Source organism: Ischnura elegans, chromosome 8 (assembly GCF_921293095.1).
Source record: "Ischnura elegans chromosome 8, ioIscEleg1.1, whole genome shotgun sequence".
Classification (NCBI taxonomy): domain Eukaryota; kingdom Metazoa; phylum Arthropoda; class Insecta; order Odonata; family Coenagrionidae; genus Ischnura; species Ischnura elegans.
Genome location: NC_060253.1, coordinates 75,236,703 through 75,249,202, shown reverse-complemented (window position 1 = coordinate 75,249,202; position 12,500 = coordinate 75,236,703). Strand labels below are relative to the sequence as shown.

At 38.9% G+C, this 12,500-nt stretch overlaps 1 protein-coding gene across 1 annotated transcript; it reads left to right on the top strand.

The window, feature by feature from the left end:
- Positions 1-106: 106 nt before the first annotated feature.
- LOC124163469 (DNA replication factor Cdt1) lies at positions 107-12,258 on the top strand. Its single transcript, XM_046540391.1, has 10 exons — positions 107-851; positions 1,034-1,273; positions 2,257-2,447; positions 2,838-3,122; positions 5,344-5,498; positions 5,641-5,729; positions 5,872-6,034; positions 7,441-7,619; positions 8,056-8,257; positions 11,821-12,258. Exons 1-10 carry the CDS (start codon positions 381-383, stop codon positions 11,976-11,978), a joined length of 2,133 nt encoding a protein of 710 aa, XP_046396347.1. The 5' UTR covers positions 107-380; the 3' UTR covers positions 11,979-12,258.
- Positions 12,259-12,500: the final 242 nt, after the last annotated feature.

Genomic DNA, 12,500 nt, shown 5'->3' with positions numbered 1-12,500 from the left:
TGGCCCTATCCACCACTATCAACCACTATCCACTACCCTTCCCCGCACTCCCGACTCCCTGGACTCCCTCACCTGCCGCGCTGAGCCGCGCCGGCCGCCCCGAACTCCGCTGGTTAAGCAGAAAGAAACACAGATGTCTCTGCATTCGCACTCAATTTCCCGCCCAACTGGTGAAACTGGTCGTCCCGAACCTCACGGATCAAGCTGTGCTATGTTGTCAGCTGTGGTGGCTGTGGAGAATTGCTATTGTGTTAAATTCAAGTTCTGAAGTTGAGGAAATTGTCTTTGGAATCGGTACCGCAATTCTTAATTCCTTATTTTGATGATAAGCTTTGTAAAGCCAGCTACTCAATAGTAATTCACGTCTGATCGACGGTAAAATGTCTGTGCAATCCACTTTGACTGGCTTCTACAGCGTTAGGAAGAGGAGTTCTGTGGAGGAGATAAAAAAACATTCCAAGGTTAGGATTATTGATGAGTGCATCACCGAAAGTTCAGGCAAGCAAGATATTATCAATGAATCTTTGTTACTTCTGAGAAAAGCTAAAGATGCTGACTTGAAAGATGTAAACAACACTTCTCAGAAGGCACCTCCTAGGGTAAATAATAGTAATTCTCAAGCTGTTAAAAGGTCGACATCTGTGAAGAAGGCTAAAGTTAAAAAAGAGGCCCTAAAAGGGAAAAAGGCTATCAAATCATGCGAGGACAAAGGTCAAGCGTCTATTAGCAGTTTGTTTTTCAGCGTCAGCGAAAGAGTCGTTCAGGTAGCCGAAATCCAGCCGAAGGAAAGTGTTCAGACGCCGCAAGAGTCATCTGAAGGATCGCAAAACGTTGAAAACAATCAAACGTTGGTGAGTAAATGCTTTTTTAAAATAATCCTTAACACTTCGTCATAGATTCCTGACAACGGTCAAGTTTGGTTTCATTAACTGTGGAAATGAAATGCCTGCTTGTGGTTCTTATTTTTCCTCTTTGATAAGACTGTGTATGGTTCAGGAGCCCATGTTTTCTACCAGAGTATTTTGCTTTTCAGCCAAAGCAAGAAGCTTCTATTGTAGAACCGCCTCTGTACTTGTCTCCAAAAAAGAAACATGTCGTGTTTGAGAAGATGGGGAATTTGTCTCCTCGAAAGGTGGATGACACTCGACGTGAGGAAAACGAGAAGGGAAAAGAAATCGCTGTTTCAGCACTTGAAAGGCATGTCGGTAGTCAGGAAAAGACTAGCAATGAAACTGCTGCTGTGTCAGGAAAAACTGAGAAAACGTCGCGAAAGGTGAGATATTTTCCTTGGGGCCGAGGACGAAAGGGCGTAAGGAGGTTGTGAATGTCAAAATTAATGATTATTTTTTTTCAGTTTTGAAATATTATTTCAAGTACTTGTTGCTTCCTTCAGTTGAGCCAAATTATTTATTGCGCTCGCAATTGACCATGTGGGGTTAGTATTTTGACCGCTTTTATTTTTCATTTTGATTCATCATCTAACCTGGTGATATTGCAATTTTATTCTCAAATGGTGTACATTGCCCTCAATTTCTTATTTTGCGAATAGAAATGATAGTTTAAACTCAGCAAAGATTAATAACGAGGAAAGCTGTTCGCAATTTTTTATATCCTTTCAATTGTGATACTTGGATAAAGTTTTGAGGAATTATGATTTTGGATTTATCTATGGAATATAGAATGTTCAAGATTTTGAAAGGTGTGAATTTCAGTCCCTGGATTTTCAGGTCCTTAAGGGAGTTCTTATGTTGCTAACTGGGCAATTCAATTAAAGATCCATTCCTGGTAGTTTTTGAAATTAATAATTGTTTCTTTTATGCCTAGCCTTTTCTTTTAAACTGTTAAAAAAGCCTGTTGACTTTTCAGTGGAATGGGAGGAAGAAAAGTCATTTTATTGTTCTCATATAGTTGTTTTATTTGACTGAATGCCGGTATCAGATTTGTACCTCGTTGATGTCTCCACACTAAGATTTTTATGCTTATCATAATCGACAATGCATTGCTAATGCATCTTCGATTGCCATAAACTTCTCAGTTTTATTTTATGTTATATTAGCTGGTGTCCCAATTGATAAGTTCATTACTGTGGTCTCTTAGGGGTCAGGTTTTTTATAATTTAAAGAGGAATGAGGGATGTCATGTTCTTGGCTATTGAGATGAAAAGCAGTTGACTAGAAACAAACGGACAAGTATTTATGTGGGGTATATCTTGGAAGCATTTGATTTTTTTGATTTTGATTTGTAAATCTCTTATAGGATTTATCCCTTTCTGAAATTCGAGGACGGCTGTTGGGAAGTAAGAGGCTTGCAGAGCTGAGACAGTCTCTTGCACATGTATCTAGCTGTGCCGCTAAAATACGTGAGGCTGATAGAGAAATTAGTTCTGGTGGGATGCCATCATTGCAGAAGTTCGAGGAAATCCAATTTGAAGTTCCTGTGCTAAAGAGGTTTGAGCTTAGGCCATTACTTTTGGTGTACTATCCAAGTTATTTTCCACTCACTAATCATGTGTAAATGTAGCCTGAAGAGGAAGGAAACCTTTTGTTTTTCCATGATTAGCCTGACTTGTGTGCAGATGTTTGATTAAACTTCTCGTTTCAAGTAATGCTTCCTCCTGTTGCAAAAAATCTTATTATTGTTATCAAATTTTATAGTTATGAATGGCATAAATGATGAATGTCATGTATTAGCATTCAAGGCATTAAATGATAACTTCTTAAAATAGGGGTTTACTATGTAGGATGCTTTTTCTGTGTACATAAAATTTCATTAATTGTATTGTCGAAAAGAATTTTTTGGCCATCTCTCATCATTTGATCTCTTTGTTTACTTTGCAGCCCAGCTAAAACCATGCCTGCTAGTCCAATCAAATCTCCCCCGAAATCACCAATTCCAGCTTATCAACGATTCAGTCATCTCACATCATCACGGGTGACGTTGTCACCTTCAAAATCCATGACTGCCTCCCCCTCTAAAGGATCTCCTCTCAGTCTACCATATCAGTACCGCTGCCTTGCTGAGGTGTTTCGCTGTGTAGATGTGGTTGTATCAATCATGGTGAATCGCAAAGAAAAGATCACCTTCAATAAGTTGCGGCCTGCAGCCCAGGAAATGCTCAGAAAGTAAGAACTAGGTGGGCAATTGCAAGCCTTACTCATGGACAGTTTGCATTTCGCTCTTGCCAGTATCTTGCATTCTTTATTTTTACATCTTTCTCTTTCTCCATCTATGGATGGAGCACTTAACCCTGCGGCACTCACGCAGGATACTGAATCACGAGTAAATGTGCGGGATACCGCTACAGTTTTTTAAATTAACCCTTTTAGTGCGGCGCGCTGATATATCGGCTTTTACGTTATTGTTGTTAAATTTGAGGACATTGAAATAAAATAACTTATATATCAGTAAACGTATAAAAATGTGATTATTGTCCAATTTAATCTCATTAATTAAAAAACTGCTTTTAGATATCAAAAAAATGAACTATATATTGTTTATTTTTCCTAGTTGCTACATTTTATTAAAATATCCTCCGCATTTTTCGACTGTACCCCGGGAAGATGGATAGCACTAAAAGGGTTAAATTACCTCCTACATTTTTTATCTCTACATATTTTTTTTCTTACTGAGACTCCTCCCCACCCCTGTCAACATGTGGCAGAAACACAGTGTACAGAATGTCTGGGCTACAACTGTATCCTGCACGAGTGCCATAGGGTTAAGTTATCTGTTAGTCTCTGCTAATTGTACAGGGTGTGTCCTGAAAGTAGTAGGACTGATTTTTTCCCACACACGCGGACGGTCGGGCACGAGTTTTCTGGGTTGCAGGTGGTGGAAGGGACTCTAATAAAGCTCTGCAAATGCGCGGCAGTCGGCTCTGAGCTCTTGCAGAGTGTGAATCGTATTTCTTCCAGACCTCTGTCAAGTGACCTCATCACGGTGCGTCATGGAACGTTTAGTGGAGCAGCGTTACGCAGTGAAATTCTGCGTTAAACTCAAGAAAAGCGGCAAGGAGACCCATGAACTCATCAAGGCAGCTTATGGGGATAGTGCCATGAGCAGATCAACCGCTCAACGTTTGAATACGACCCAGAAACGAAGCGGCAAAGTGCAGAATGGCACACAGCGACATCGCCGAAACCCAAAAAAGCTCGCATGTCCAAATCGAAGCAAAAATCCATGCTCTTGTGCTTCTTCGATTCAAAAGGTGTCATCCACAGTGATTTTGTGCCACCAGGGCAAACCGCTAATGCAGCTTTTTACGTGCAAGTAGTGGAAAGACTGCGAAAACGCATCTTCCGCGTCTGACCAGCCATCGCCGCTTCGTGGATCCTTCATCATGACAATCCGCCGGCCCACGTTGTCGTTGACTACCTGGCGAAACACGGCGTGGCAACCCACCCTACAGCCCGGATATCGCCCCCCCCCCCGGACTTCTTTCTCTTGCCCAAGCTCAAGACCCCCTGAAAGGGCGTCACCACGGGTCGGTGGAAGTTCTCCAAAAGGCCGTGACGCGTGCTCTAAAGGACATCCCGGAGTCAGCCTTCCAGGAAGCGTATGCTGCATGGAAAACTCGCTGGCAGCGTTGTGTAAATGCCCAAGGGGGCTACTTTGAAGATTTTTGAAGCGATGTACCTATATGAGACAAACATTTTTTGTTCTCGACTCAGTCCTACTACTTTCAGGACACACCCTGTATTTCTCCTTTTGATGATTATGGATATTATTGTGTAGGGCCAAAATTGAGTGAAAAATTTAAAATGTGTTCTTTTCATTTCTCTGGAGTTGCATAAAAAAATATATTGAACAAAAATAGGGTGTCTGATGGATGTTTATTTTAAGTAAAGGGAGAAAGCAGGACCTTGAAGTCGCTCTAAAAATTACGAAGCAAATGAACATCAAATGCTTACATTGGTTATTGGCGACAGTCAAAGTACCCATTCAGAGATACAAAAGTACCCACTGTCGAATTACCATATTGTTTCCTATATCTTACTTTCCCTCCAGTCTCCAAAAACTAGTGTTTTAAGAAATAGGTAAAATGTAATTTAGTGAATTGAAAATGTAAGGTCAAATTTTTTTATGACTCATTGCGAAGAATTATCATTACTTGCATACAATCCTTAATCTCTGTCAAATTTTTGCTACAAATGTTGGAACTCCTGAATTATTTCCGGCCTTACTTTTTACAAAGTTGCAGCCAATACATGCCATTAATGCCATGTGTATGTGTTGCCTTATCAATGGATACTCCTTGTTTTTGGCTATTCAAACTTTTCCCTGCTAGCCCTTCCTCGTGATAATTTGGCCCATGGATAACTAATGTCCTTCTATTTTTTTCAGGAATGTGAATGAAAGACATCTAGGTCAGATAAAAAAAGTTTTTCCAAATGCTTATGAATTCAAGTATGAAAAAGTTAACCAACTCACCGTATCATCTGCCAAAGCTGAACGCTATGAACTCATTATGATCCCAGTTTTGAAATCTTGTGATGACGGTAATGAAAATTTCTTACTAACTCTTGATATTAAAGCTGGCTTGACGTTGTAATTTCTATCTTTAGAATCTTAATGTTCATAAATATTGGAATTGACTATCTTATTTCTTATTGAAATCTCATCTATTTAACATTGTTGTAGCATCAATGAGTATGACACCATCTGTTCTGTTGGAGAGAAGACATGAATTCCACAAATGCCTATTGGAGATGGTGAAAGATCATCATGAGGTAAGAACTTGCATATATTTTTTATTTTCACAATTTTTCAAGAGTTTATATTTGGGCTATTTTTGGCCAAAAAACCTTATTATTTCATCAAATATTTTTGCCTTGAAATATTGTTAGCACAGTTTTTTTTATTTATATTTAGGAATTTCTTCAATCTTTGGATCCTCCAATGACAGTGCCTAGGGAAAAATTGACCCGGTGGCATCCTTTGTTTGAAGTGGACATTCTTCCTGAAGTTGAGCCAGCAGAGTTACCCCAGCCTCCAGATGCACCTGATAAATGTTCGTCTGCCAAAGATGTCCTTGGTGAGTCAGTCTTCCCTAATGGCAAGGTGCTCTGAAAGAAATTTAAAGTTTCATGACCAATTAAAACAAGCTAGTGTTAACATCATGCCATCAAAATTGTAAGAGAATTGTGTTTTATATGAATTTATTGGTGTTGAAACTGTCTGGAACCTGCTTTGAGTCTTATAACCTTAGACTGTGTTTTATTAATGGAGAACCAAAATTGATCATTACTGGTAAATAATCCTAATATTGGTTTGAAGTAGCTCTCCATTCAATTCTCCTATCAGTTAATATTTTCACACCTGAGTATTTATTTTCTTCCACATCTTTCTTTATTTTTTTACATATATTTCATTCGAGGTCTTCCTTTTCCGTTCTCGCCATCTACTTATCCATCTACGATTTTTTTCATCAGGCCATCATGTCTGAAAAATAGCCTATAAGCTTTTTCCGTCTTCTTATCAATGTTTTCATGAGGCTTCTCTTCTCTCCTACTCTTCTTAGCACTTCCTCATAACTTACTCGGTCAATCCAATGATACTCACCATTCCTCTGTAGCACCACATTTTGAAGATCTCCTACCTTGATTTTTCCGCAGCTGTCATTGTCCATGCCTCACTTCCGTAGAGAAGCATGCTCCAAGGATAAGTTCTGGTAAATTGCTTCCTTACTTCTATGTTTAAATTTCTCACTGTAAGTAGTTCTTTCTTTCGGTAGAATGATCTCTTCACTTCGGCTATTCTGCTGATAAATTCTTTCTTGCATCATCCATCGCTAAATACTCTACTTCCTAAATGACAGAATTCGTCCACCTCTTCCTCTGTTTCCCTAATTTAATATTAGTCTTGACTTCTTCCCTCCTGCTACTTACACAGCTTCTGCTACATCTGATTTACCAAAACTGATCTGAAGTAAAATTCCGAGAACCTGGGCTCACTTCCCCCTCATAAAAAATTCAAAGTAATGCAAGTTCCAGTTTTTTCATGCTTGCCTCCAGTCAACACCTTTTGACACCAATGACCAATTAAACATGCAAAAGAAAAAGGTAATTAAAAACGAACTTTACATATATTTGTTATGGAAATGACTCAGGGCCCATTCCAGGGCATCATGGGCCCTGGAGAAGAATAAAAAATAGTTAACAACATATTCTCAGTCCTACTGAACATACACACCAAATTTCATTGGAATCTGTCCAGCCATTTCGGAGGAGTTTGGAAACAAAAAACCGTGACTCGAGAATTTTATATATAAGAAAAAAATTTAATTCAAATTCAACTTTAGTGCCACTGTGCCTTGGGTTAACTTTGGAATAAAAATAAAAATTCTTGGTCAATATCTAGGCTTCAGATCAATGTAGAAGCAAAATTAGGGTGAGGATTCATATCTTGTGCATTGATTTAACCCTTTTGTTTGACCTCCAGACAAAGCCCGTGACCTTTTCGGTTGCAACACTAGAATGGAGAGGGCATTAGCAAAAGTGAGTGTCTCTGACGGGAAAGACAAGGAAGCCCCTAGTGCTGCCTCTACAAGTTCAAGTTCGTCTGATGTCCCATTCCTAAATCCAGCTCTTAGGGGTATTCCTCCAGCTCTGTTGAAAAAGGTAAGAGGATTTAGGATACATTTATGTACTTCTAGGTGTATTGACTTACTATATTATGTGTATTTTTAATAATTTTTTTACTATTAATATTTATTTAGGCCTGGTTACAATACATGTTTAGCAATGTGTAAATACTTGAACTATATGCACTAATGTGTAGCCACTGAAGTTATGCAAATGCATGAACAGAAAATAATAAAAGAGTTTGTACTTATTTGGTTCATGCATTTATACATGTTCTGTTTGGGGTTTGGGGATACTAATGATCTCTGCAACTGACATCAATAGATTGTATGATTGAAAAACTGTAATTACACAATTTTGGTTCTTATATAAACAAAAATTAATTTTTTAAAATTTTCCTGTCGAAAATGTATGTTTTTTGGGGATTGACCCGTTTCTAAATACTTCATTGACTTTGCATGGATATTCACAGGTTAGGGAAAGACAAGCTGCCAAGGCAATGATGGCTATGACAATGTCTCCAGCTGAAGAGAAACGTGCTGAAAGATTATCTAGGCTTCCAGAACTTGCTCGTGTACTTCGTGGAATATTTGTGTCAGAGCGCAAAGGTGTATTGTCTTTGGACCAAGTGATTCAAAAGCTTTTAGATAGCTACAAAGCTGGTCTTAGTACATGTAAGTAACCTTCATATGTATTCATTCAGTTCCTAAGATCTTATTATGGCTGAAATATTGCCATTTTTTTATTTGGTGTGGATTGGATTGTAAAATTAAGTGACTGTATGTGTCACCAACATATTAGCTTATCTTGTTGGTTAGCAATTATTATATTTGAGCCTGCTTGATTCTTGTTGACTTCATTTTAGCCATTGGAAAGTTATAAGACATGTAGCATTTTTCTCATTCATAGTGATCACTTTTGGTCTTGCTGGTTTATTTTTAATCTGATCTTTTCTAATCTTTACTTTTAATCTACTCTTTGTGTTCAATGGTAACCATTGCCAACAGGATAATGGATTGGCTATAGGATCCCCTCTATCACCCTTAGTAACTGAAATATTTATGAATAATTTGGAAAAAGATTTAATTCAATGCAATCACCCCCTCATGAAGAATGTGCACTATTGGTACTGTTATGTGTATGATATATTGTTTATGGAACGGAACCAAACACTTAGTGAGGGATTTCTTGAAAATGTTAAATGCACTAGATGAAAGCATTAAGTTTAGAGTGGAATTCCAGGACAGTGACAAAATAAATTTTCTTGATTTAACTTGATAAATCCATTCAGAATGGTAAACACATGTTTGGTATTTATTGGAAACCAACATGCACTGATCATGTGATCCATGCAAATCCAAAAATCCACCTTGTCAGAAGCTAGCAGCCTTCCGCAATATGGTCCACAGAGCTATTTTCATTCCCCTCACAAATGAGGAATACTGTAAGGAATAACTAATACCTTCAGGCTTTACTCTGTGAAACCTCTCCATGTTGGAAGTAAGGAAATAAAACTGCATAAGGTTCACTTATTTGATTGTGGGCACGACCCGGGTTTCGTAACTTGGTTACATCGTCAGGTGACTGATCTTGCATGCATCATTCATTTATACACAAGTGACAGTGAGGACATCTATCGGAAAGGAAATAAAACTTTGTAAGGTTCACTTATTTAATTGTAGGCATGACCCGGGTTTCGTAACTTGGTTACATCGTCAGGTGACTGATCTTGCATGCATCATACATTTATACACAAAGTACACAAGTGACAGTGAGGACATCTATCGGAAAGGAAAAGGATTGGTTGAAAGGGCGGGGGTGAGGGTTAAACATGGAATGGAATAGGGAGAGGGGGTAAGGGGGAAAGAGGCAGCCTTGATTTGGGACGAGGGTTTTTCCTGTGAGGATAGGTATCTGACCAGCCAGGGGAGAGTGGGGTTAAATTGGGTTAAAGTCCATTCCCGCGGACTCATGCCACTACTTCCAACACAAGACAGCAGCGTTCCATTCTTTAATCAATAGACTCATAAAAATTCCTCTCAATGTACAGAATTACAATAAGGAATGGAAAATCATTCAGCACATTGCAAAGGTTAATGGCTATCAACCAGCAGTAATTGATAACATCCTCAATAAAGTGCGGAAGAAACAGGCCTTATCAATGGTGTCCTCTCTCTCCCCCATCAACACTCGAAAAATTGGTGCAGGATTCCCTTCCTAGGAAAAATCTCTCATTCTGTTACCTCCTGCTTCCCGAAAGAAAAATACAGAATTGCCTATTACACCCCCTCAACTCTCAAAACATTGCTGCCCAACTGCAAAGATCGTTTCCCACCAGAAAGAAGAAGTGGAATTTACTGACTGAAGTGCGAAGATTGTGGTATGAAATACATCGGCAGAACGGAGATAAGTGTTAAGATCAGAGTGAGTGAGCATCGCAACTGCTTCAAAAAGAAGAAAGATCAATCCAACTTCGCCAATCATTTATTAAATGGCAAACACGAAAGTGATTTCAAGCCGGAGATCCTACACTCAGAAGGAAACTGGTGGAGACTCGATGCCCTGGAAACGTTGGAGATTATACAACATTTAAAGAACAACACCCCCCTTGCCAACGAGCAAGTGCTTTCCTCCCACTCCCCTCTCTTTTCCATCCCCATGAACTCCTACAGTGACAACCTTAAAATTTTCAAGTGCCTATCCACCGGTGTGCTGTTAAAATTTCCAGGAACGAATACTATGCAGTGCTTTTACCAAAATTCCCCCAGTGACCCATGTCCTTCGGGGAAATCATTAACCCATACCAGCACCTTCCACAGCCGGACTCAATGACCTTCCATAGACTAATGTGATTAAGAAAACTCAATGTGCCCTGCTAATCCTCTCTTTCTTCCCCAACACCGCCACCTTCTTTAGCTCTCGTCTCCTCATCCACTTTAACCCCGCTCTCCTCTGGCTGGTCAGATACCTATCCTCACAGGAAAAACCCTCGTCCCAAATCAAGGCTGCCTCTTTCCCCCTTACCCCCTCTCCCTATTCCATTCCATGTTTAACCCTCACCCCCGTCCTTTCAACCAATCCTTTTCCTTTCCGATAGATGTCCTCACTGTCACTTGTGTACTTTGTGTATAAATGTATGATGCATGCAAGATCAGTCACCTGACGATGTAACCAAGTTACGAAACCTGGGTCGTGCCTACAATTAAATAAGTGAACCTTACAAAGTTTTATTTCCTTACTTCCAATACTGTAAGGAGTTAACCATCATAAAAATCTATAGCTACAGCTAATGGTTTCACAGAGGCTATGATAGACATGGTAGCGAAAAAGAAAAAAGAAATTTCCCTTGGGGAGATTTATTCATTTGAACCTGTGATAGCTCAACGCTGGAAAAAATAAATTACATTGGTAGTGCTTCCCTAAGAGTAGGTAAATTTCTAAATCATCTTGGCATCAAACCAGCCTTCCACAATAGAAAGAACCTAAAATATTTGTTTCTCAGTGTAAAAGACCCTGTCGATATTAGGGACCAAAGTGGAATTTATAGGCTAAAGTGTTGGAGATTGTATGGCGTCTTATATTGGATAGATGGGGAGAAGTCTTAAGGTCAGAGCATAAGAGGGACTTTGAAAACAGGGAAGGGAAATCCCAGTTCGCGGCTCACCTCCTAGAAGATGGACACCAAGCTGATTTCGTCCCAGAAATGCTGCAATGTGTTTAAAAAGAGGAAAAAATTGACATTTGGGAACAATTGTACATATTTTCCGCCATTAGTAGGGAAGATGTTATTAGTGTTATGTATTACTAATGACCATTTTTTTCCCTTCCATTCTCCGCTCCTTGACCTCCCTCAGCTAATGGGGAAATAAAACCCTTCGAGCCCCTGAAAATTGTCACCATCCCCCTCCCCTACCTCACTCCAGACCAACGGTCAGTTTAAAATTCCCAACCCTCCCTCCTTCCATCCCCACCTCCTCAAGTGTTTGTGAGTGTGTAATTTTATATTTATATTGGTATGATTAATTTCTTGGTTTAGTCTTGATAATGCTGCAGTGCAGTGAAACATGTCGACTGTAGTTTAATAAATTTTTATGTGGAAAGTGTAAAGTGTTTCACTTCGTATCTCGTATTTAGCATAGCCTTGCTGGAAAATTTATGGCACCATCCCAGGTGAAGTTGTCTATACTTATATTTCTGTTTCTTTTGAATAATTGTAGATAATTTTATTCCTTTTCAGCTGAGTTACATGAGCATTTAAAACTCTTGGAAGACTCAGTCCCAGGCTGGGTAAGCAGATGCACAATTCGTAATGCCCAGTACATAAAACTTTCTCGAGATGCTGATGTGTCTCGTGTTATATCCAAATTGGAGAGACTTTCAAACGATGCTAAGTGAAAGTGGTGAAGAACTGTAAGTGTATTTGTGCTGGGATTGACAATCAGCCCAAGGAAATCTCTTTCTTGTCTAATGAGGATTTTGCTTCAGTGGTAATTAACATATCAATATTCATACACTTTTCTACTTGATTGTATTTTTTGTGTCTTTTCTGAATGAAAGGTTGATATAGCATAGCAAAAACCAATGAAGAGTCATGAATGATATTTGCGGTGTGTAACGTAATTGGTGTTTGGTCACTGATGCTACATTGACTGAAATAGTAATTAGAATAAGCCTTGAATCTCAAAGTGCCTAGATTTAATTTTATCCTCTGTTCATGCTATTCCATTGCATTTTGTGATAATCCATAGTTTCATGTTAATGTTATCTGAAATTTTGACTGCCTGTATGATTCTTGTAGTTTGTGAGCATATTGAGTAACCTTTTTATATAAATATTTACAGAGTCACTATTGGTAAAAGTGTGATTTTTGTCGATAAAATTTCTGCATTTTTAATTTAAGTAAACCATGGAACATAA